The sequence below is a fragment of the Pristiophorus japonicus genome, chromosome 7 (assembly GCF_044704955.1).
Source record: "Pristiophorus japonicus isolate sPriJap1 chromosome 7, sPriJap1.hap1, whole genome shotgun sequence".
Lineage (NCBI taxonomy): Eukaryota > Metazoa > Chordata > Chondrichthyes > Pristiophoridae > Pristiophorus > Pristiophorus japonicus.
This window is the reverse complement of record NC_091983.1, coordinates 114,438,160-114,463,420: the sequence shown is the minus strand read 5'-3', so window position 1 is coordinate 114,463,420 and position 25,261 is coordinate 114,438,160. Positions and strand designations below refer to the sequence as shown.

The window sequence follows — 25,261 nt, the reverse complement described above, 5'->3', positions numbered from 1 at the left end:
TGGGGCCGAAATTCAGCACCGCTGGAAACCTAGCGCTCCTCCCAACTTTTTGGGGCCATTACCGCCGAAATTTTTTCAGCTGTGGCCTGATCCATATTCAGCTCCAAAAGTGAAAAAATGGGTTCCAGCGCTAAGGTACCCTTCCAAAGTACATTTTTCATCGGTGTGGCTGTCCTCATTGAAGCTGAATTACCATATAGAAATTCAGCATGCAGTTAAGTGTTCCTAATAAGCCAGCTGCTCCCTTTTTAAAGGCCAGAGTTTGCAGCTAGCCCCTGAGGGGGGAAGGAAATCGGAGTGGAAAATGGCTGGCATGAGAGCAGGAAGGAGGGTGAATAGCTTTACGGATGTGGAACTCGAGACCCTGATGCAAGGTGTGGAGGGTAGACGGCGAGTGATGTTTCCAGACATGGGGAGCCCAAGGAGACACATCATAAATAATTGCTGGGATGAGATAGCAGAGAAGGTGTCAGGCATATATCAGAGGGCGCCAGTGCAGTGCAGGAAGAGATTCAACGACATCATCCAGCTTATAAAAGTGAGTACCGCTTCCACCAGCTGCTGACCTTGCATCTGCAACACTCTCCTTCAACATTCTCTTATTTCCCATACTCACTGTTTAGTCACTCGAGCAGCATTTCATTGTTCACGCCTCTCTATACATATATGTGTGTGTTCTCGCAATGGAGGCTCCCTTTTGTCTCACACTTTCAGTTACACGTCATGGACAAACACTTGTGCACTCATTTCTGATGGGTCATCACAGTCGTACTCACCCACCATGCTTTCTTTTGCAGGTTAAGCTGGCTCACAATAGAGGCGAGCAAAGGATGACCGGGGGTGGCGACTCAGACACTCAGGTGCTCACACCTCTGGAACAGAGGGCTAAGGCGTTGGTCGGCGGCCATGCTGATGCCAATGTGGGTAAGTGAAAGCCCTCGTTTAATGCTCGCTCTTTCAATGCGCCTATTGTTCCTTTCCTTTATGGAAATCTGCTAGTTGCATCCTCTATGCCGTGGGCAGCAGAACTGGCGATGCCGATATGGGCAGCATTGGTAAGTGAAGCCATCGTTGAATGTGCCAGTGCCTACTGCGCTTTTTGGTGCAAAAGTGTGCTAGTTGCACGCTCCATGTGTCAATCCACCACCTCCTCCTCACAGCAGCCCTTCTCCCATTTATGCTTGCAGATCAAACACCGAATGGCAGCACAGCACAAACGGACACACTACCTGTGAGACCAGCTGCAGGCATGAAGCGCGGGCATGTGAATGGAAGCCCTCCAATCTCGACAAGCACCGATGATGACATCACCTCAAGCAATGAAGACACCATTGTCACGACTCCCCGGCTCATCCAGACAACTGATGAGAAAGAGGAGGAGGACACAGATGGCACAAGTGCATCACGGCTGCCACCCACACGCCAGCTCAGATACTGGTGGGAGTGAGCGGTGTGCTGTAGTTGACGTGGTATGTGGGGCGGCACTGGTATTGCACCGGGGCCTAGCGGGCTGCAGCATGGTGACGGGGCTAGGCAACCTCAGGTGCCACCTCTCCGGGAGCGAGTGCGCACTGGAGTTCTGCTGACGAGGACTCAGATGATGCCATCGACATAGTGGCTTACAAGAGAAGGGTGGAGGCCATGCATTCCCAGATGTTGGGATCGCTGACAAGGGTGCCATAGAGGCTGTCGGAAGTGGTGAGGAGCGTGGAGGAGTCCACCTCCTGCATAGTCGACAGCTCTGTGCACACCATGGAGCCCATTATTGCCAGTGTGCAGATGGTGATGGACTCCCAGTGTGTCCGTGCGGATCCACCTGTGATGCCGCAACCTGCAGGTGATGTGGCAGCTGCCATTTTGGCACAGGCGCAAGCAAACGATTGCATCGGTGCTGGATTGGAGAGGCTGGCTGTGGCCCTGGAAGCTCATGATGCTCTTATGCTCTCTGGGCAACAGACCATGGAGTGTCTTAGTGCTGCCAAACTGCTGCCACCTCTGGTGGATTTGAGACTCTGGCTGCTCTCATGCAGTCTCAGCTCAATGCCACCTGACACCTCAGTGTTGCATTCATGGCTGGGTCCAACACGGGCTGCGGGGGACCTTCCAGTGTTGTGCCACTGCACCGACCTGACCTCACTCAGCTTGGTGGTGTTAAGGTGCTGCCCCTGGGGAGTGACGCAGTCTCCTTGCACCAGGATCCTGATGATGTGCTCTCTCAGGATCACAGCATTCCAGGCCCCAGACCTCTCACTTCTCCAGTGCCTCCACACATGGTTCCTCCCAGAGCCAAGCCAGACTGCAGCTTCCCAGGAGGGTGCTGACCAGTCAGCACCCGGCCCTTCCAGGCCCAAAGGTGTTCGAGAGCATCCTAGAAGGACAGCTGTAGCTCCCACACAACAACCACAGCAGCCTTCCCAGACCCATGATGAAACCACAGAGGAGACACTTAGGCGTAGTGTGAGGGTAGGCGCCCGTACGAGGTGATATAAGGACATGCACAGGGATAGTTGATGGGAGTCTTTTTGTTTATCTTGTGTTTTTGCACTGAATTGAATATTTTGATAAATCTTTATTTTTGGGACATATATCTGGCCAGGTCTTTCATTTGGGAGTGGGCAATTGTGCGTGAAGGCACTCATTGTGATGGCCGTGGAAAGTGGGAGCTAAAGGGTCATGTGTGGATGGGATTATCTGAGGCGAGCAGCTGAGACGCAGCTGCACCTCCCTTGCAGGGTTGCGCTGAATACAATGCCTCCTAGCTGGGTGGCAACGAGAATCCTCCTCCTCTTCCTCCTCATCATCAGCTGGTACTGCTGGCTCGACCTCCAGCGGCTGTCCCCTCATAATGTTCAGGTTATGCAGCATGCAGCAGATCACGACGATTATGGAGACCCGTTGAGGAGAGTACTGCAAGGCACCACGAGACCGGTCCAGGCAACGGAACATCTGCTTAAGGATCCCAATGCAGTGCTCGATGATGCATCTGGTGCTACAATGAGTGTCATTGTATGCATGCTCAACCGCTGTCCTGGGGTTCCGCAGTGGAGTGAGCAACCAAGTGGACAGGGGATATCCCTTGGTCCCAAGCAGCCAACCACAATCCTGATTTGGGCCTGTGAACAGGGCGGGCACACTGGTCTGATGCAGAATGAAGGAACCATGGCTGCTTCCTGGGTACCTCGCGTCAACAGCCAGGATCCGACGCTGGTGGTCACACACGAGCTGGACAAAGATCTTGGGGTGAAGTTGTGACGCCCTCAGTCCAACGTGTGTGCAGTCTATGGCACCATGCCTCCTCGGGAAGCCTGCAATTCAGGCAAATCCGGCCTGCCACTCCACCTGTTTGTCCCCTGTCATGGGGAAGGAGATGTACTGCATCCTTATCCAGTACAGTGCATCGGTGACTTTGCCGGATGTACCGATGTGGGGAGAATTGCGGGATGTTGCCAATGTCTGCAGGGGCAGACTGGAAAGACCCCGTGACATAAAAATCAACGCAATGGTGACATTGGTCTCTACGGTCAGGGCGATCCTCAGCGTTGTGTGAGGCTGGAGATCTTCATGCAGGACAGTGCAGAGTTCCCTGAGTACTTATTTTCTAAATCTTCGCCTTCGCAGGCATTGCTCATCACTGAGCTGGAAGAAGGAGAACTGAGGTCTGTCGACCCATTGAAGGTAGGGCCTCCTTCCCCCACCTCTGCATTGGCCACCTCCCCTGGCAGCTGGATGATGCCCATCTCCCTGGTCCTCCTGATTGTCGGCCGCCTCTGGAGGCTGTTGCTGGCAAGCCTCCTGGCCCATTATTTGTTGGGGGTGGGGTGGATCAGCCGACCTCACCCTCCTCCTGACACCATCTCCCTCCTGGCCACCCTCTCTAGCTGCAGGTCTGCGCACATCTGCAGGTGCTTGTCTCTGTTGGGCAGCCATGGCTGCTGCCTCCCTTGCCCGCTGTCTCTCGAGACATTGCTGACAGCGACACCTTCTCCTGCATGCCGTCCTGCGTCTGACCAGGTGTTCCTTTGCCAACACTGATCCCATTCCTTTTCAGGTTGCAACCTGCCTAGCAGGCCTCTGGAGCACAGAATGAGGCCTACAGCTAAAGACCGAGAGGTGAAAATCCTCAGAAGTCTCACAGATCCTCTGAACACCACTCAGCAGGTTCAATGCAGTCAAAACACAGACATTAAACTTTCCGTAAAAATGGCCCCGATCGCGGGGATAGTCCGTTGATCTCGTCCAGCGGTGTCACGTTCCACGGCAAAGTGGACCGACACAAAGACCTGGCGAGGTTACTGCCAAAAAAACCCTCCCTTTCAACTGCTGAAAATGGGTGGCGTGGCCGTGTAGCAGCGGCGCGCACCCTGATTAAGTCATGGCTGCCCGAATCCCTTTACCGTTGGACTCCCCTGTTCCCCTCCTCCCTCCCACCCCCCGCCGTGCCCAAGCTGAATATGGCTCGAGGAGGAAAAAACACCCGACCACGGCGTCCGACCGATTTTTATGATCGGCCGCCGAAAACCCGCGTTAACGGTCCCTCCGGGGACACTGCATTTCGGCCACATGAGTGGGAGAACCCCATGGAACTTCACCTCTCTTATTCTGTTCAAACGGTCACCCCGATTTTCTCTTGTTCTTTATATTCTATATTTAATTTTTCTTCATTGTCACATTGTTTCTTATCTAATCGAACCCATCATAACTTTTTGTTTAATTTTTCCAGTTTAAGAAAAAAACTTGAAAAGTTTTGTTTAGCTTTTTTCTTTTCTCCCCGAGCCATCCAGTTTATAGTGAAAGGGTTTTTTTATAATAAGAAGGATGCATTGGTTGTAAACAGTTTTTATAGAGCAGTTACTCATCCAATCAAAAGTTAAGATATTGAATGTGTTGAAGAAAACACTATGGGCTAGAAATCGGTTTTAAAACAGTATTTTTTCATCAAAATTACTGTTTTTGCTTCACTACCATTGGTAGGCCGGATATTCAACCTTTAATTTGTGCAGCGGTAAAAAACAGCATTGCACGAGGATTCGCAGCGCAAACCGTAAATTTCGGCAACTTTTGTCCGAGGCCAATAGCGCTGTGAGAGATGCCTTGGGAGAGGGGGACAAACACCAAAAAAAATGCACAAAACATTCACAAAACCCTTAGCTGCTAAATCGCTGAAAAAGAATTAAAAAATAAAAACTTTAATTACCTTTTTGCAGGTCTTTATTCTTACCGCTGCTGGCAGGGCTGCAACGACAGGTTTTTCCCTGTCGGTATTCTGGGCGCAGAATATAGGTGTGGAGAGAGCCAAATTTTTGGCAAAAAGGTTATTTCGGGTCTTGCACTGCGGCGCTCCTCTCCCCAGCGGTACGTGGAAAGTGCCGCAGCAAAAAGGTGCCCGAAGTTCCCACCGACCGGGGTTTTGACAAATATGGTGAAATATCGCCAAAAACCCAGTCACAGAGTTGCTGAATTTCTAGCCCTTGGCATGTTTTTATGCTTTTATGAAGGTACCAACTGAGTTTACTCATTGTGACCACTGAAACCTAACAATGATCAGAGGAGAAAAATTGTCTAAAATACTGGAAAAGTAATTTTGGTTATTTTTTCATAGTCACTGTTGGTGTCATAAGTTTTAAAAAAAAGTCTAGAAAGCTTCACTTTTCTCTTACTAAATAAATTAATGGCTCTTAATTGTTAGATTACATCACAAAACTGTGCCTAATGTCAATTATTACGCTTAATAATGGCAGAATTGAGATAAATTTGTGCGATTAGATAACCTTTATAAATAGTTGTTCTTTTCTTGCAGTGCTCCATACTGTAGGATGTATATTAGCCATACAATTATTCTTCCACATGTTTGCTTTTTCTCTTAGACCGCTAGATTTTGCCAAACCAGTATCTTTTGAGCATGCAGACATTGGCAGGTGCCCAATCCTAAAACCTTCAAAGCCACTTCCTGAAGAAGAGATTGAGACTGCAACTAGAATCTCAGCTGAAATCACGGCCAAACCTATCGCAGAACACACAAAATTTCCTACACCTGCTCCTGTGAGTTTCTTTTTTCCAAATGAGTATAAATTGCATGATGCGTTAATGGAAATCCTTCCCACTTCCAAATCAATGAGAATTGATTGATCATACTAGTATATAGCGGATGATCGCATGAGTTCATGCTTTCTTGCCAGCAGCATCAATTGCAAATTCAAGTGGACTCTGCCTACTAAAAGATCTGAAAATCATGCACAGTCTGAATACAAATTTCCAAAATTGCATTGCTGGGTTCAAGGTTCCCCATTGGCAACACAGACTCTTAAAGTTCTCCCATAATGATGTCTTACTGGGAGGTAAAATTCAATAAATGCTGCTTTGGCTCTGGAAATAAATAATATAAAACACAGTGATTGATAGCACAGTGCATCAAGTCACAATTATAATAACAAATATGATTTACATATTGGCACCAACTGAAAATTCACTCAAGTCAACAGTCAAAATGCAATTTTTCTTTACCAGATTTTATAAATTGCTTGCATTATTGCAAATTGCATCTTTATACTGTTATTGCTTATTAAAGGACAGCCAAAATATTTACGTAGGTAAAAGGCCACTTGCTATGTTTCTTTATCTATGCAGCGTTAATGATCTTTATTTATGAAGCCCTTTATTTCACTATATCTGAACTGAACTGAAGAGCAGCAAGCTTGCTACTAAACATGGCACCATTATGGTACATTTTGTCATCCAGTAATTGTGTTTGAACAGTTTTCATAATCCCCAGGAAATGCTAACATGACCTTCATAAACAATATTCACAAATGCCTTTCAAAAAAGGTTAACTTAGAATTTTACAAGTTCTTTACAGCAAAAATCTGATGAGATCATTTTACGCAGGCAGGATGGTATTGTGAACTAAAGAAAATGAGGTCTCACCATTTATTTCCCACACTGCACTAACTATATCGGAGTAAAATAGAATTTTACACATTTTGATATCTGGTGATTGGTAATAGAATTATAGAATGATTCACACAGCAGGAGGCCATATGACCCATCGTTCCTGTCCAATTAGTCCCATTTCCCTGCCCGTTGCCCTGCAAATGTTTCCCCTTTCCTTTCGAAAGTTATTATTGAATCTGCTTCCAAACTCTTCAGGCAATGTATTCCAGATCATAATGGCCCTTAAATTCCAGTCGAGCTCTTCCCGCGGGCAAACGACAGAAAAAAAGAAAAAAGATGCGCACTTACCTGTTGCTGCTGCGCCCGTTGGAACTTCCGAGCCTGAGGCCTCTCGTGACTGCACGTCGCAGTGCATGCACATGGGGATGTGAGCAGGCCGGGAGTTGGAGACAGCAGCCAATCAGGTTAGTATAGATTCTCATTCACAGTAAGAACCCCCCCCCCCCCCAAACACACAAAACACAATAAAAAAAATAGAAAATAAATGGCATATTTAACAATCATTTCAATTAAAGTTATTATAAAAAAATATATTTTCCTGACTTAATTTTTTTTTAAATTAAGCCTTCAAATAAACTTAACTTAGTGGGGAGGGTTTTTAACAATAAAATGTGTTTTTATAACTTTTAAAATGTTTTTGTTTATTTTTAAACACTTGCGCCTCTAAAAGTAGGGTATACGCCTGCTTTTTCAGGCGAAAGATTTTAAAGGACATTTGCAGGGCAAGATATTTGTAAATATTGGAAATCTTGATCTGCAACTGTCCTCGCTCCCGAGCTACAGAGGATCTGTCAAGCCAGAAACTTGACAGATCGGAAAAGCCGGTTTTCAGCGCATGCGCATTACGTGCTGAAAACCGGCTTTTCCAATGCCTTCCCGGGTCTGTAGGACTTCGTACGGACCCGGGACATCGGAATTTCAGGGCCAATATTTTGCTGCATAAAAAGAATTCTCCCCATCTTGCCTCTGGTTCTTTTGCCAATTACCTTAAATCCGTGTCCTCTGGTTACCAACCCTCTGCCACCGAAACAATTTCTCCTTATTGATTCTATCAAAATCCTTTATGATGTTAAATACCTCTATTAAATCTCCCTTTAACCTTCTCTGCTATAAAGAGGTCAACTCAACTTCTCGAGTATCTCCACGAAACTAAAGTCCCGTATCCCTGGTACCATTCTAGTAAATCTCCTCTGCACTATCTCTGAGGCCTTGAAATCCTGCTTAAAGTGTGGTGCCAGAATTGGGCCCAGAATTGCAGCTGGGGCCTAACCAGTGATTTATAAAGGTTTAACCAGAGGTGGCTTAGAAACAGGCCAAGGTGATGCTGCTCATATTCGAAAAGGGTGACAAAACAAACACAGTTGACAACATTCTGATCAGTCTTGCTTCCATTCCATGTAAATGAATGGAATTGGCCTTTAAAATAGTCACAGAAAGGAGAACAACTTGCTAAATCACAAATGGAAGATATTCCATTAAATTTTCTTTAATTATCATTTGTAAGAGTATGTACCAAAAATAATACTCCTAGCCTTTCTGATGCCTCTAATTGACATGGGGCTAGGATTTCTTCGTTTTTTGCATGCTTAATGCCCACTTAACATTCATTTTACCGCTGAAATGACATATAACGCCCATATATCGCCCATTTAGCCACAAAATAGAAACTGCCGGGAATTTTTCAGAAACTTATCGGCGAGCGTTACGTTCCCCATGTGCATAACGGCAGGAAAAAAATATTACCGCCCGCCCACTTTTTTGGGGCGGCATCATCAGAATGGGTGAAATCAACGCTCATATCGGCCAGTGTTAGTTTCCGCACGGAAATAACGCCGAGATTCAATAATACCGATCGCCCATTTTTTTTTGTCGTAAAGAGCACATTTGGCGAAACTAACACCCAGGATATCGCCCACCGTCACTTTCACCACCTCGCACGCATCGCCCACAATATCACTCGCCCAAAAAACCACCCAGAAAAAGTGGAACTGTTCTGAACTAAAGCCAGCGCTGTGGCTGCCATTTTTAAACTCGCAGGTCATTTCATTCAAAAGGCTGCTTCAACTTCGGGGGAGTATGCATTGACTCTGGAGTTCTTCAGGTGAAGTGACCATCTCAACAGACATATTTTCAGACTCTGGACTATTAGGGGTTTACTCTAAATGTATTTTAATGAGGAAATTATTGCTTCTGATCAATCGTTATTATACTTTCATTGCAATGGGACCAGCCATTTCTCAGCCTGCATCAATTAATACGCAGATGCTGCAGAGTGCAGATGGCTCAATGTGTGATGCACATCATTAGGTCCCTAATTTAAGACATGCAAGAATGAGGAGGAGGGCCAGACCATACACACCCCGCACATACAGGGAAAAGAGGTCTTACCTCGACTTGTCCGATCACACCTGCCTTCGGAGACTGCACTTCCACAAGGTGGTGATCAATGAAATATGTGAGCTCATCAGGCCACATATGCAGCCTGCCATCAGGACATCAGTGTCGGTTGAGGTCAACGTCACTACGGCACTGTCTTTCTATGCGTCCGGTTCCTTTCGGGCCTCCACGGTCGAGATTTGCCCTCGGTCTCACCATGTCACCCATCGCTGCATTAGATAGGTCACGGAGGCCCTGTACGCGAGAAGGATGGACTTTATCAGCTTCCCCATGACCACAGAGGCTCAGACAGGGCTGGAGCATTCTCCCGCATTGCTAAGTTCCCCAGGGTGCAGGGAACAATACAGTGCACTCACACTGCCATGCGGCCATCTTCTCAGGGCGCAGAGTATTTTCGTAACAGAAAAAGATTTCACTCCCTGAAGGTCGAACTAGTTGCCGACCACAACCAGATCATCATGGCAGTGAATGTCAAATGTCCAGGCAGCTTCGATGAGGCTCACATCCTGCGTGAGAGCACTGTCTCTGACATCTTTTAGAGTCAGCCACAAGGACAATGCTGGATGCTTGGTGATAACCGATATGGCCTAGCCACCTAGCTGATGACCCCCCTGCGTAACACCCACACTGAGGCCGAGAAGCAATACAACCAGAGCCACAGAGACACACGCAATGTGGTCCAGAAAACAATAACTGTGCTTAAGCAGCGCTTCAGATGTCTGGACCACTCAGGAGGGGAGCTACAATACAATGCTGAGCAAGTAGATAAATTCATGGTCATGTGCTCGATGCTGCACAATCTGGCTATCAGGAGGGGTCAAGAATTGCCAGAAAGGACTGATGCTCCACCTCAGGAGAGAGAGGAAGAGGATGACGAGGGGCTGGACGCTGACCTAGGGCCAGACAATCAGACTGGCTATGCAACCATGCCCATGACCCCCTCCAGACCGCAGGAAAGGGCCCATGGTGGCTACATAGCTGCACGACTCTTACGTGAGGAGCTGAGATCTGAACGATTTGCCTGAAAGAATGTTGCTGAGTGACAACGCTGACACACTGCTGTGCAGCTCAGGCATCAATGGTGCCCATCACCTTTGTTATGCATAGAAGAACTCCACAAGGCTGAGTACTGTGAGCTAAATTTAGTGTGACCTTAGTCTTCTTTATTACAACTTCAGAGTACCTAAACAACATGGCAGCCAACCTTTTAGACTAGCCCTGTATGTATGCAGGTGACCATTAGGACTCCAACAGTTGTGTCCTCTGGTGGCAAGTATTACATAGTTACATCCATAACATCACTCCTCCCCAAAGTCTTCGGTACAAGTTATTTACAAGTTGAGGCGATTCGGAGCCCTTCGCTCCCTGGTTGATCGTCGAAGCTCAAACCCTGGCGCGTGTGAGTTGGTCGGATCATTGCTGCACTGCACCGCGGCTGGTCTGACCAGACTGTCACGAACTGTGGGTTCATTCTCGTGATTGACAGTGAGGTCGATTGCTGGTTGGGTGTATGTTGGTGGATCGTCGATGGTGATGTCGTCTTCAAGTCGTTCCTGGTTGTCAGTAAATCACAATTTGGTCTGATCTAAATGCATCTGCATGTTTGGCCATTTAACAGTTTGATTAATAACACCCTATTCCCTTCCTTAGCCAAAACAGTGCCAACAACCCACTTGGGACCATGACCTTTTTTTGGCAAAACCACGTGATTACCCCATAAGAGACAATCCGACTGGATGGACATTTCATCTTTGCATCAGTGAAACAGCTTAATTGTGTCACGTGAAACAGCCACGCGATCGTGGTACATGTTCTGTCGGTGTCGCTGGGTTTCCACGTGATCATTAAGATCTGGGTGGACTGGGGAGAGCCTGGTTTTGAGGGCTCTCTTCATTAACAATTCTGCCGGGGGAACCCCGGTGAGTGAGTGAGGTCGCATCCGGTAACTGAGCAGAATGCGAGACAAGTGGGTCTGCAGGGAGCCGTCCGTCACACGTTTCATGCTCTGCTTGATTGTTTGGACTGCTCGCAGAGGCGGACTTAAACGGAGCAGACCTGACATGCTTGATGCCATTACAAGTCATAAACTCGTTGAATTCCGAGCTGGTGAAACACGGTCCATTGTCGCTGACAAGGATGTCGGGCAAGCCATGGTGGCGATCATGGCCCGGAGGCTTTCAATGGTGGCTCTGGACGTGCTGAATGACATGATTACGCATTCAATCGATTTGGAGTAAGCGTCCACAACTACTAAAAACATCTTTTCTAGAAAGGGGCTGGCAAAATCTACGTGGATCCTGGACCACGGTTTGGTGGGCCATGACCACAGATTCAGTGGAGCTTCCTTTGGTGCATTGCTCAGTTGCGAGCAAGTGTTGCACTGATGCACACATGACTCCAAGTCGAGTCAATGACGGGCCACCAAACATGTGACCTGACAATTGCCTTCATCATGACAATGCCTGGGTGGGTGCTGTGTAGGTCTTGTACAAATGTTTCCCTGCCTTTTTTTGGCAAAACCACGTGATTACCCCATAAGAGACAATCCGACTGGATGGACATTTCATCTTTGCATCAGTGAAACAGCTTAATTTCATTTTGCATTTCCCTGGGAATGGCCGACCAGTTCCCATTTAGGACGCAACTCTTTACTAATGATAGCACAGGAACCTGGCTGGTCCAGCTCCTGATCTGGCGAGCCGTGACGGGTGAACCCTCGCTCTCAAAAGCATCCATGATCAGTAGCAAGTCTGCGGGCTGTGCCATTTCTGTAAAGTCCTGTCCCCTCAGTACAGATTCACACGAGGCATGTAGTGAAGTCAAGGTCACTCTGGACCTGCACCTATATTTCACCGCTCTGGAATGCTGCACTTGCCTGAGACCTCTCCTTATATACCTCTCACTTGCAAGTGCACCCCTGGTGGTAAGGTATGCTGGTGGTTACAGGTCATATCTTATTACAGTCATGTATAGCATGTTAGGATACAGTTATATATAATAATGTAAGATACATGACATCACCCTCCCCCAAGGTCTTATTGTCTTTATAGGTTCAGTCTCTCAGGTGGTCTACGCTCTCGCGTGGAGCGTCTAAGTTGTGGTTCAGTTGTTTGTCTTGGTGTCTGTTTTTCTTTGGGTGTGGTTACTGGTATCTCACCTGGGCTGTCTGTTTCGATTGGTGTGATTGTTGTTGACTCGCCCGGGCTGTCTGTTGGGATTGCCCTTTCCTCAGGTTGTTCCCTCTGTCTGTCCACCAGGTGTGGTGCGAGTTCCACATTGTAGTCTGCCTCTGGTTCCGCAGTGTTGTTGGTAAATCTGCTATTGACTTGGTCTACACGCCTCCGGCAGGTTTTGCCATTGTCCATTTGTACTACCAGTAGCCTGTGTCCTTCCTTGCCCGTTACTGTCCCTGCAAGCCATTTGGGACCCCTGCCATAGTTTAGTACAAACACTTTGTCCCCTATCTCATTCCATCTCCCCCTCGAATTGCTGTCATGGTAATCAGTCTGCTTACGGCGCTTTGCCTCAACGATTTCGTGCATGTCTGGGAGGATGAATGAGAGCCTTGTTTTTAAAATCCTTTTCATCCATAGTTGCACAGGGGGGATCCCAGTCAGTGAGTGCGGACGAGTTCTGTATGCCAGCAGCAGTCGCAACAGGCGACCCTGCAGCGTGGGACCTTGGATTTTAAGCATGCCTTGTTTAATGATTTGCACTGCTCTCTCCGCCTGGCCGTTGGAGACTGGCTTGAACGGTGCCGTCTTGACGTGATTTATGCCGTGGACAATTATAAAGTCTTAGAATTCTGCGCTGGTGAAGCACGGACCATTGTAACTGACCAATATATCAGGGATTCCGTGCATTGCAAACATGGTTGCGAGGCTCTCCACAGTGATGGAGGTTGTGCTCGAGTTTAAAATGGTGCATTCGATCCACTTTGAAAATGCATCTACAACTACGAGGAACATTTGTGCACCCGCGACCATGGTTTGGTAGGCCAGCGCCAGGGGCTCAGTGGAGCCTCCCTGGGGCATTGCTGAGTTGGGCACAAATGGTGCACCTTCGGATGCAGAGCTCCAAGTCCACGTCAATACCAGGCCACCAACGTGGGATCTGGCTATGGCCTTCACGAGAACGATCCCTGGGTGCTCGCGGTGGAGCTCCCGGACAAATGCCTCTCTGCCTCGCAGAGGCATGACTAGTCGGCTGCCCCACATCAGGCAGTCTGCTTGTAGTGATAGCTCATGCATGCGCCTGTGAAAGGGTTTTAATTCCTCGGGGCAGGCATCACGAGCCTCTGCCCAGTCACCGGTTAGGACACAATATTTTACTAAGGATAACGTGGGGTCGCTTGTCGTCCAGGCTCTGATTTGGCGAGCCGTCGTGGGCAAACCTGTGGACTCAAAGGCATTGATTGCCATGACTATCTCACAGTCCTGTTCGTCAGACCCTTCCGTGGTCGCCAGGGGTAGCCTGCTGAGTGAGTCGGCACAGTTGTCTGTGCCTTATGGTATAGTCGTAGGACGCCAGCATGAGTGCCCACTGTTGAATTCGCGCCGAGACGTTGGCGTTTATTGCCTTGCTCTTGGATAGGAGGGACGTGAGGGGCTTGTGGTCGGTTTCCAACGCGAACTTCGCCCCGAAAAGGTATTGGTGCATCTTTTTGACACCGTACACGCAAGCGAGCGCCTCCTTCTCTACCTTTCCGTACCTGCACTCCGCACGCGAAAGTGACCTGGAGGCATAAGCTATGGGTTGTAATTTGCTCGCACTATTGACATGTTGCAAAACGCAACCGACCCCATACGCTGACGCATTGCATGTGAGAACTAGCTTTTTACCTGGATCAAAGCAAGTCAAAACACTGTTGGAACACAGAAGGTTGCGTGCCTTATTGAAGGCCGTTCCTGGGCGTCCCCCCAAAACCAATCGCACCCCTTCCTGAGTAGCACATGGAGAGGCTCCAGCAGCATGCTTAAGTTCTGCATGAAGTTCCCAAAGTAATTGAGTAGCCCGAGAAAGGTGCGCAGTTCTGAGACATTCCGTGGCCTGGGTGCCAGGCGAATTGCTTCTGTTTTGAACTCTGTTGGGCTGATTCCATCAGCGGCAATCCTTCTGCCCAAAAATTCAACCTCGGGTGCGAGAAACAGGCACTTGGATTTCTTGACTCGTAGGCCTACCCGATCCAACCTCTTTAGTACTTCCTCCAAATTACGGAGATGGGAGTCGGTGTCCCTGCCCGTGATAAGTATGTCGTCTTGAAATATTACAGTCCCCGGGATGGACTTGAGCAGACTCTCAATGTTGCGCTGGAATATGGCAGCTGCCGACCTGATGCCGAATGGGCATTGATTGTACATGAAAAGGCCTCGATGTGTGTTGATGGTGGTGAGTAGCTTGGATTCCTCGGTCAATTCTTGCGTCATATACGCAGATGTGAGGTCTAATTTTGAGAAAAGTTTACCTCCAGCCAATGTGGCAAATAAGTCCTCCGCTCTGGGCAGCGAGTACTGGTCCTGTAGGGAGAATCTGTTTATGGTAGATTTGTAGTCCCCACAGATTCGTACAGATCCATCAGGCTTCATGACTGGGACAATGGGACTTGCCCAGTCGCTAAATTTCACAGGTGATATAATGCCTTCCCGCAGAAGCCTGTCTCGTTCGTGTTTAATCTTTTCCCTCATCACATAGGGTACAGCTCTGGCCTTGTTATGGACTGGTCTAGCATCCTGTGTGATGTAAATTTTGACTTTGGCCCCTTTGAAAGTGCCCACACCTGGCTGAAAGAGATGTTCAAATCGCTTTATAACTGTTGAGCAGGAGGTCCGTTCCTCTAATGACATGGCATGGACATCATACCATTTCCAGTTTAGTTTTGCCAGCCAGCTTCTCCCCAGCAGTGCTGGGGGGTCTCCGGGGACAATCCACAGGGGAACTCGGTTCACTGTCCCTTTGTGTGTGACAGAGAGCATGGCGCTGCCGAGGACTGGTACGATTTCTTTGGTATAGGTCCTTAGTTTGGTGTTGACCCTTGTGAGTTTTGGTCTGTCTCTTTTATGCGGCCACAGTTGTTCAAATTGTTGAGCACCCATGAGAGATTGAGCCGCTCCCGTATCCAGCTCCATGTTGACAGATATCCCATTGAGTGGGACCCTCATCATTATAGGAGGCGTCCTGTTGTAGGAGCAGCGGCCATTGATCGAGTTGACCCGCTGTACATCGGTGTCCCGGGTACTGTTCCCACCGTCTTTTGGTCCGCTTTCCGACCCATCCGATTCGTATACCAGCCTAGCTGCCGTTTTTTTGCACATGCGGGCCAAATGCCCTGTATATTCACAATTTCTGCAAACAGCCTGCTGAAATCAACATCCCCTTGACGAGTGCACACCTCCAGCACAGACCTGTTCCATTGTTCAAAGTGTTCCCGAAGAATGAGCTGCGTCTGGCTGATCTCACTTGAGCTTCTCTCAGTTTGTAGTTGATTGCTCGCATTGTGGGTTGATGAGGTGTGACCGGCCGTTCCTGTGGCCCTTGATGGCTTCTGCCTGCTGTCAAGAGCCTGTTCTCCCGGTTTTGTCTGTGTGTGGGGGTAGCAGCTTGTTTAGTGCTGTGAACTTCTTGTTCCGATATTTCGTTAGTTGTCGTACCTGCATTGTAAATCAACCTCGTTTCTTTTTCCCCTACCAAGAATGTCTGTGCAACCAGTGCTGCTGCCTCTAAGGTCAGGTTCTTGGTCTCTATGAGCTTTCGGAATATGCCTGCGTGGCCTATTCCTTCAATGAAAACGTCTCTCAGCATTTCTCTCCTCAGTTCATCGGAGAACTCACATAAACTAGCCCACCTCCGAAGTTCCGCCACGAAGTCGGGTATGCTCTGGCCCACACAGCGTCTGTAATTGTAGAACCTGTGTCTGGCCATGTGTAGGCTGCTCGCTGGCTTCAGGTGGTCTCTTACCAGTGTGCTCAATTCTTCAAACGACTTGCTTGCTGGTTTCTCGGGTGCCAACAGATCCTTCATTAAAGAGTATGATTTCGAGCCACAGCTGGTCAAGAGATGGGCTCTTCTCTTGTCTGCCTTATTGTCGCCTAACCAGTCTTTGGTTACAAAGCTTTGCTGGAGCCTTTCTATAAAGTCCGCCCAATTGTCTCCCGCATTGTACTTTTCATCTGATACGTTGTTCGCCATTCTGTGGATTCTATAATCCCGTAACTTGTCGCCACTGTAAAGTCCTGTCCCCTCAGTACAGATTCACACGAGGCATGTAGTGAAGTCAAGGTCACTCTGGACCTGCACCTTTATTTCACCACTCTGGAATGCTGCACTTGCCTGTGACCTCTCCTTACATACCTCTCACTTGCAAGTGCACCCCTCGTAGTTAGGTATGCTGGTGGTTACAGGTCATATCTTATTACAGTCATGTATAGCATGTTAGGATACAGTTATATATAATAATGTAAGATACATGACAATTTCAACCCCGGTGGTGGGTAATGGTAGCCGGCTGAGAGCATTGGAACAGTTTTCAGTGCTTGGTTTGTGGCAGATAACATAGTCATAAGCGGATAATATTCGTGTCCATCTTTGGATGCGGGACGAAGCATTGATGTTTCTACTTTTGCTCTCTGAAAACAGTGAAATGAGCGGCTTGTGGCCAGTTTCAAGATCAGACCGAAGTCCAAATAGGTATTGGTGCATTTCTTAACCCCATATATACATGCGAACTCCTCTTTATCGACCATACTATCGGCTCTCTCAGCCTTAGACAGACTTCTAGACGCATATGCAACCGGTTGGAGGTTGCCCAATACATTGATTTGCTGTAACACGCAGCTGACCCCGTACGATGAGACGTCACAAGCGTTTCAGCCTGAGTCCCATTCTGTCTAGACGACTTTGAACCTCTTCCAGGTTGTGCAGGTGTTCGGTAGTATCATGACCAGTGATCAGGATGTCGTCTTGAAACACAACAGTGCGCAGAACAGATTTCAGCAAACTCTCCATGTTTCTCTGGAAAATGGCTGCAGCCGAGTGAATCTCGAAAGGGCACCTATGGTATATAATAGGTCATGCACAGCTCCATCATATGATACCTTCACAGCCGCACTTCCAATGACTGGTATGAGCTCTTTGGTGTAGGTATGCAGCTTTGCATTAATAGGGCTCAGTTTGGGCCTTTGTGCCTTATTGCCCCACAGTTTCTCGAAAGCCTTCTGGCTCATTATTGACTGACTCACACCCGTGTCCAACTCCATGGATACTGGAACTCCATTTAATTTGACTTTCAGCATTAGAGGAGGGCTCTTGGTGTGAAGGTATGTACTCCATTCTTCCTCTGGTTGAGTTGCCTGTGCTGCATGATCCACGCCGGATCGATCATCCTCTGCCACGTGGTGTGTCGCAGCACGTTTGCACATTCGCTGGAGGTGCCCCATTGTTGCGTAGCCTTTGCACATGTAGTGCTTGAATTGACATTGATGAACCAGATGATTACCCCCGCAGCGCCAACATGGTGCTAATGGATTCACATTCACCCCCGATGGCGGACTCTGAGTCATCACAGGTCTTGCAGCCGCAGACGTATAGGCCCTGCCATATGCAGTTCGGCCTGCTAGCGACATCATTTTATGCACAGTGCTTGCCGGTGAGCTTTGATGTTGAGAAGCTATCTGTTTGATGTTATCGTCCGTGGCCATGCATGCCTGGGCGATCGCAATGGCCCTGCTCAGGTCTAGGGTTTCGAAGAATGACCTCATGGCTGATGCCAAGCATGAAAACACCAGCATTTCCCCCAACGCAGCTCCAAAATCGCAAGGTCCCATGAGGCGCCTCAAGGGGGCGATATAATCCGCCACACCCTGGCCCCCTGGTGCCTGGAAAAACAATATTTGGCCATGAGGATACTCTCCTTCGGCTTGAAGTGGTCCAGAACCACCGTACACAACTCTGTATAACCCTTCTCCATTGGTTTTGTCAGTGCGAGCAGATTCTTGATGAGGCCGTATATTTTAGGCCCACAGACGGTGAGGAGAACCGCCCTGCATTTGACCGCCTTAGTGTCTCCTTCCAGCTCGTTGGCCACAAAGTACTGGTCGAGACGCGCGACGAAGGCTTCCCAATCATCACCCTCTACAAATCTCTCTAATATTCCAACGGCAGCCATAGTTGCGTGAAGGTTCGTATTCTGTTACTCATTGCCAATTGTTATGTATAGAAGAACTCCACGAGGCTGAGTACTGTGAGCTAAACTTAGTGTGACCTTAGTCTTCTTTATTACAACTCCAGAATGCCTAAACAACATGGCAGCCAACCTTTTATTCTGGCTGTGCACATGTGTGCAGGTGACCATTAGGACTCCAACCGTCGCGCCCTCTGGTGACAAGTATTACATAGTTACATATATAACAACCTTGGTGCCAGTTAAAGTTTACGTTGATTGAAGTTAAGTTTTATTTAACCGGTCCAGCTATCTGAGACAATACGCAACAAGGTTATGTTCAATAAGAAAAATTTTATACCAACATTGGTCTGAAATCATAAGTATCACGGGCAAAAATACCCAACCCCTGACCACACCCCACTTTTTCCACCATTGACATCAATCAAGTTTTCAACATGTCTAGCAACACAGAATATAAATGTAAAGCAGGAGGATGGTCCCCTCCCCCCATACATTACAACAAATTGCATACACCCAGATGGAGATATAACAGAGCCATCACCTGCAGACATGCACCTCACTTTCTTCCCCCCTCTCCTTCTCCCCACCTTTATCCCTTCCCCTCCTTGCTCCACAGCATCTGGCCAAGAAGTTCCTCAGGTGGTGTCTCATTGGGGGGGGATGAAGGCAGAGGCAGTGGTTGCATGGGTAACGGAGCGGGGGGTGCCAAGGGGGCAACATTCTCTGAAGCAGAAGCAGGATCTTGGTCCTTCCTCTCATCTGTCGTTCGCAGTGGTGGTGCGAAACCTAGGGGTGGAGTGCCGCGCTCGGGGACCACTGGGAGGCCTGCGTCAACAGTGTTCCTGACTATCGCATCCAGGGCCTCCGCCATCCATGGAATGTATTCAGTCATGGTGGCCAGCTGTCAGGATATGCCCCCCAATGCATCGAGGAGCTGGTCACTGTCATGTATCTCACATTACTGTATATAACTGTATCTTACCATGCTACACATGACTGTAACTGGATATGACCTGTAACAATAAGCATACCTTACCACCAGGGGTGCACTTGCAGGAGACACTCCATACCTGTCCCACTGAGGTATATAAAGGGAGGTCTCAGGCAAGTGCGGCACTTGAGAGCTGGAATTAAAGGTGCAGGTCCTGAGTGCCCTTGACTTCAGCATGTGTCTCGTGTAAGTCAGTGCATTAGAGTCAGGACTTAACAGTGGCGACGAGTTACGGGATCACAGAATCCACAGAATGGCTACCAACATCTCAGATGAGAAATACAATGCTTGAGACAATTGGGATGACTTTATAGAAAGGCTCCAGCAAAGCTTTGTGACCAAAGACTGGCTGGGCGACGATAAGGCAGACAAGAGAAGAGCCCATCTCTTGACCAGCTGTGGCTCGAAAACATACGCTTTAATGAAAGACCTGCTGGCACCCGAGAAACCAGCAAGCAAGTCGTTTGAGGAGTTGAGCACACTGGTGAGAGACCACCTGAAGCCAGCGAGCAGCCTACACATGGCCAGACACAGGTTCTACAACTACAGACGCTGTGTGGGCCAAAGCATACCCGACTTCGTGGCAGAACTTCGGAGGCTGGCTAGTTCATGTGAGTTCCCCGATGAACTAAGGAGAGAAGTACTGAGAGACTTTTTTATTGAAGGAATAGGCCATGCAGGCATATTCCCAAAGCTTATAGAGAATAAGAACTTGACTCTAGAGGCGGCAGCACTGATCGCACAGACATTCTTGGCAGGCGAAGAAGAAACGAGGCTGATCTATACTTCGGCTACGACAACCAACGAGGCACCGGAACAAGGGGTTCACATTGTGAAACAAACCGCTACCCCCACACACAGGCAAAGGCAGGAGAGCAGGCTTTCAACAGCAGACAGTGGCGCCAGAAGCCATCAAAATCAAGAGCCACATGAACGGCCGTTCACACCTCATCAACCCACAATGCGAGCAATCAACAACAGATTGAGAGAAGCTCAAGGGAGATCAGCCAGACGCAGCTCATCCTTCGGAAACAATGGAAACGGTCTGTGTTGGAGATGTGGGGGAAGGCACTCAACCAGGGTGTGTCGATTTCAGCATGCTGTTTGCAGAAACTGCAACTACACAGGGCATCTGGCTCACACGTGCAGAAAAACAGCAGCTCGGCTGGTATACGAATCGGAAGGGTCGGAAAGCGGTCCAGAAGACGGTTGGAACGGTGCACGGGACGCCGAGGTACAGCGGGTTAACACGATCAATCTCCACTGTTCTTACACCAAGACGCCTCCAATTATGATGAGGGTTCTACTCAACGGGATACCCGTCAACATGGAACTGGACACGGGGGCCAGTCAATCCCTCATGAGCGTTCAACAATTTGAACAGCTGTGGCCGCACAAAAGCAACAGACCAAAACTCACAAAGATCGACACCAAACTAAGGACCTAAACTAAAGAAATCGTCCCAGTCCTTGGCAGCGCCATGCTCTCAGTCACATACAAAGGGAGGATGCACCGACTTTCCCTGTGGATTGTCCCCGGGGATCTCCCAGCCCTGTTGGGGAGAAGCTGACCAGCAGAACTTAATTGGAAATGGGATGATGTTCACGCCATGTCATCAGAGGAACGAACCTCCTGCTCATCAGTTCTAAGTTGTTTTGAACATCTCTTTCAGCCAGGTGTGAGCACCTTTAAAGGGGCTAAAGTTAGAATCTACATCACACAGAATGCTAGACCGGTCCATCACAAGGCTACAGCTGTGCCTTATGTGATGAGGGAAAAGATTGAAAACGAACTGGACCGGCTTCTGTGGGAAGGCATAATTTCTCCCGTGGAATTCAGCGACTGGGAAAGCCCCATCATCCCCGTCATGAAGCCTGATGGATCCGTGCAATCTGTGGGGATTACAAGTCTACCATAAACAGAGTCTCCCTACAGGACCAATACCCGCAGCCCAGAGTGGAGGACCTATTTGCCACGTTGGCTGGAGGAAAACTTTTCTCGAAAATTGACCTCACATCTGCGTGTATGACGCAAGAACTGACCGAGTCTAAGCTACTCACCACCATCAACACACATCGAAGCGTTTTTGTGTACAATTGATGCCCATTCGGCATCAAGTCGGCAGCTGCTATATTCCAGCGCAACATGGAGGGTCTGCTCAAGTCCATCCCGGGGACGGTTGTGTTTCGAGATGACATACTCATCCCGGGCAGGACACCGACTCTCATCTCCGCAATCTTGAGGAAATACTAAGTCGATTGGATCGGGTAGGCCTAAGAGTTAAGAAATCCAAGTGTCTGTTTCTCGTGCCTGAGGTTGAATTTTTGGGCAGAAGGATTGCCGCTGATGGAATCCGCCCAACCGAATCCAAAACCGAAGCGATTCGCCTGGCACCCAGGCCCTGAAATGTCTCGGAACTGCACGCCTTTCTTGGGCTACTCAATTACTTTGAGAACTTTATACAGAACTTGAGCACACTGCTGGAGCCTCTCCACGGTTTTGGGGGGACGCCCAAGAACGCGCCTTCAATAAGGCACGCAACCTTCTATGTTCCAAGAGTGTTTTAGCCTTTTTTGACCCAGGTAAAAAGTTAGTCCTTACGTGTGATGCGTCAGCGTACGGGGTTGGGTGCGTTTTATAGCACGTCAATGATGCGGGTAAATTGCAGCCCGTTGCTTATGCCTCCAGGTCACTTTCGCGGGCGGAGCGCGGGTTGGTATGGTTGAGAAGGAGGCGCTCGCGTGCATGTATGGTGTCAAAAAGATGCACCAATACCTTTTCGGGGCCAAGTTTGCGTTAGAAACCGACCACAAACCCCTCACGTCCCTACTATCCGAGTGCAAGGCAATCAACGCCAACACCTCGGCGCGCATTCAGCGGTGGGCACTCATGCTGGCGGCTTACGACTACACAATAAGGCACAGACCAGGCACAGACAACTGTGCCGACGCGCTTAGCAGGCTACCCCTGGCAACCACAGAAGGGTCCGACAAACAGGACTGTGAGATGGTCATGGCAATCAATGCCTTTAAATCCATAGGTTCGCCCATGACGGCTCGCCAAATCAGAGCCTGGACGACCAGCGACCCCACGTTATCTCTAGTTAAAAGATGTGTTTTAACTGGTGACTGGGCACAGGCTCGCGATGCCTGCCCCGAGGAGGTCAAACCCTTCCGTAGGCGCATGCATGAACTCTCACTACAGGCAGACTGCCTGATGTGGGGCAGCCGAGTAGTTATGCCCTTACGAGGCAGGGAGGCGTTTGTCCGGGAGCTCCATCGCGAGCACCCGGGGATCGTCCTTATGAAGGCCATAGCCAGATCTCATGTCTGGTGGCCTGGCATTGACGCAGACTTGGAGCTCTGCGTCCGTCGAGGCACCATTTGTGCCCAACTCAGTAATGCCCCCAGGGAGGCCTCCCAAAGCACCTTTGCATTCCAATGATTTTCATTATTATTTCTAGGACAATTTTAGAAATCATCTATCATATATGATTGTTCGGATATGAGTGAGTGTGGCATCTATTGACTTTACATCATGCAATGGTATAAGCTTTATTCATGTGGCATCACTTCAGGGTCTGCAGATGCTTCCGTGGCTGTCTGGGTGCGAGTGCGAGCACCCGCTCCTCCATCTCAGTGATGTCGCTGGGGACTGGTGGCACCCCACCCATTTGCCTCTGCACGGACCTCATCGTCAATAGCTTCTTCTGTAAAAGTGACAGGACGACATGACATGAGATCATTGCATGATATCATTGCTAAGTAATGTCACAGACACTGATACAAAACATAACCTACAGATGCAATCATGATTATTATGATAATTATTATTCTTTATCTAAAGACGTGCACCGTTACTGCAGGCTTTGAGTAAAACATTCCCAGTAAAAGTGAGAGACCTCACATCTGCTAATAGTCACTTATGACTGTTACAAATCAAATTATATAAATACATAAGTACATGTAAATCAATGTAATACTTATTCTTACACATCCCACAAGGTCTTTCCATCGTTTGCAACATTGTTTGCCCTCACGCACCTCATTGGTCACCGACGAGACCACCTTTGCTATCTCGGTCCATATCTTCTGGTAGGCCTTTGGAGTGGACTTCCCACGCCCTCCCTGTTTCAAATCACCTCAGCATAACTCGACTTCCTGCAGGAGGGAGGCATTTGCCTCGTCTGAGAACCTCCTGGCTTTTTGCGCCCTCCAATGTGCTCCTCTCCCAGCTCACTGCTCTCTCCAGCATCAGTCTCCACAGTGTGCTGTGATGCCTCCTCCTTTCCCTCCATTGTAGGCCAAATTCGGGCAAATATGTGGCTGGTAACAGCTAATTTTTGTTTCCCTATTTGCTGTAAAGCTCTAAACTCTCCCTCCTTCCTCCCAAAGCAGCTACACCACACCCACACACGCCTTCAGTCCCTCTCAGCTCCCTCTCTTGTCTCCTCTTCTGCATGTCATGATGACCCTTGACCCCCTGAATCACGGGAATCGAGCATTGCCATGCCGTTGCTAAGCACGGCGACACTTTACGACAGAAGTTTAGCGTGATTTAACACGACCGCTCATTTCATATTGCTCACGGTAACGCCCAATTTCAAAAATGGAGACGAGGTGCTTTGAGAATGGGCGAGAAGACGACGACCTGAAAAGCCATTTTTACTGCCCATACCGGAAATAATGCCCACTTTTGGGCAATATGCACAAAAATGTGAAATCTAGCCCATGATTTTCTCGAGTTTTTGATTGTAATAGCTATGCGTGATTTTTTAATTTTTGTTCTTTTTATAGCTTAAATTAACTATGTGATATCCTAATTGTGAATCAAACTATTGATAGAAATGTGAGATGGTAATTGGAAAAAATAAAGGACCCATGAAATACACTTTTTGCTAAGGGAGATCAAATACTGGTTGAACTATAGGGGAGTCTTCATTATTCATCATAAGGGAAGGGCTCGCCTTGGTAGATAAGGAGATTGGCAGATAATTGAGAGTCTCTATAAACTTTATCCAATATGGCTATACCCTTGGCATAGGAATTAAAAGTAGTATAATTTAAAAAACAAAAGGAACCTTATGTAGTTTTATTTACTAGAAAATTGAATGAAATACAAATGAAAGAGGTGTTCTATTATATTAGTATTAGGCAGTCCCTCGTATTGAGGATGACTTGCTTCCACACTAAAAAGGGATGAGTTCACCGATGTTTCAATGAGGGACCTGACAATCTAGGTCCCGAACTACATACTCAAGGGTGGAAGATGCCTGTGCATGGATTCTTTTAACGTGGGATGGCCGTTGCACATCAGCCACTACACAGGTTTGACAGAGCTAGGTCCTGATCCAGTGGCAAGAGTTAACCAAGATGACTGGAGACCAAGCTCTGCTACACGGACCGAGTGCGCACGCATAGAAACATAGAAAATAGGTGCAGGAGTAGGCCATTCGGCCCTTCGAGCCTGCACCGCCGTTCAATGAGTTCATGACTGAACATGCAATTTCAGTACCCCATTCCTGCTTTCTCGCCATACCCCTTGATCCCCCTAGTAGTAAGGACTACATCTAACTCCATTTTGAATATATTTAGTGGCCTCAACAACCTTCCGTGGTAGAGAATTCCACAGGTTCACCACTCTCTGGGTGAAGAAGTTTCTCCTCATCTCGGTCCTAAATGGCTTACCCCTTATCCTTAGACTGTGACCCCTGGTTCCTGACTTTCCCAACATTGGGAATATTCTTC

The 25,261-nt window shown here is 48.3% G+C and overlaps 1 protein-coding gene across 2 annotated transcripts in view; it reads left to right on the top strand.

The window, feature by feature from the left end:
- lama2 (laminin, alpha 2) overlaps positions 1-25,261 on the top strand; it is a 693,080-nt gene that overhangs the window by 643,111 nt on the left and 24,708 nt on the right. For both annotated transcript variants that reach the window (XM_070885262.1, XM_070885261.1), the window contains exon 56: positions 5,865-6,039. In XM_070885262.1, the coding sequence (XP_070741363.1) occupies positions 5,865-6,039 (175 nt within the window). The remainder of the gene's footprint in view (positions 1-5,864; positions 6,040-25,261) is intronic.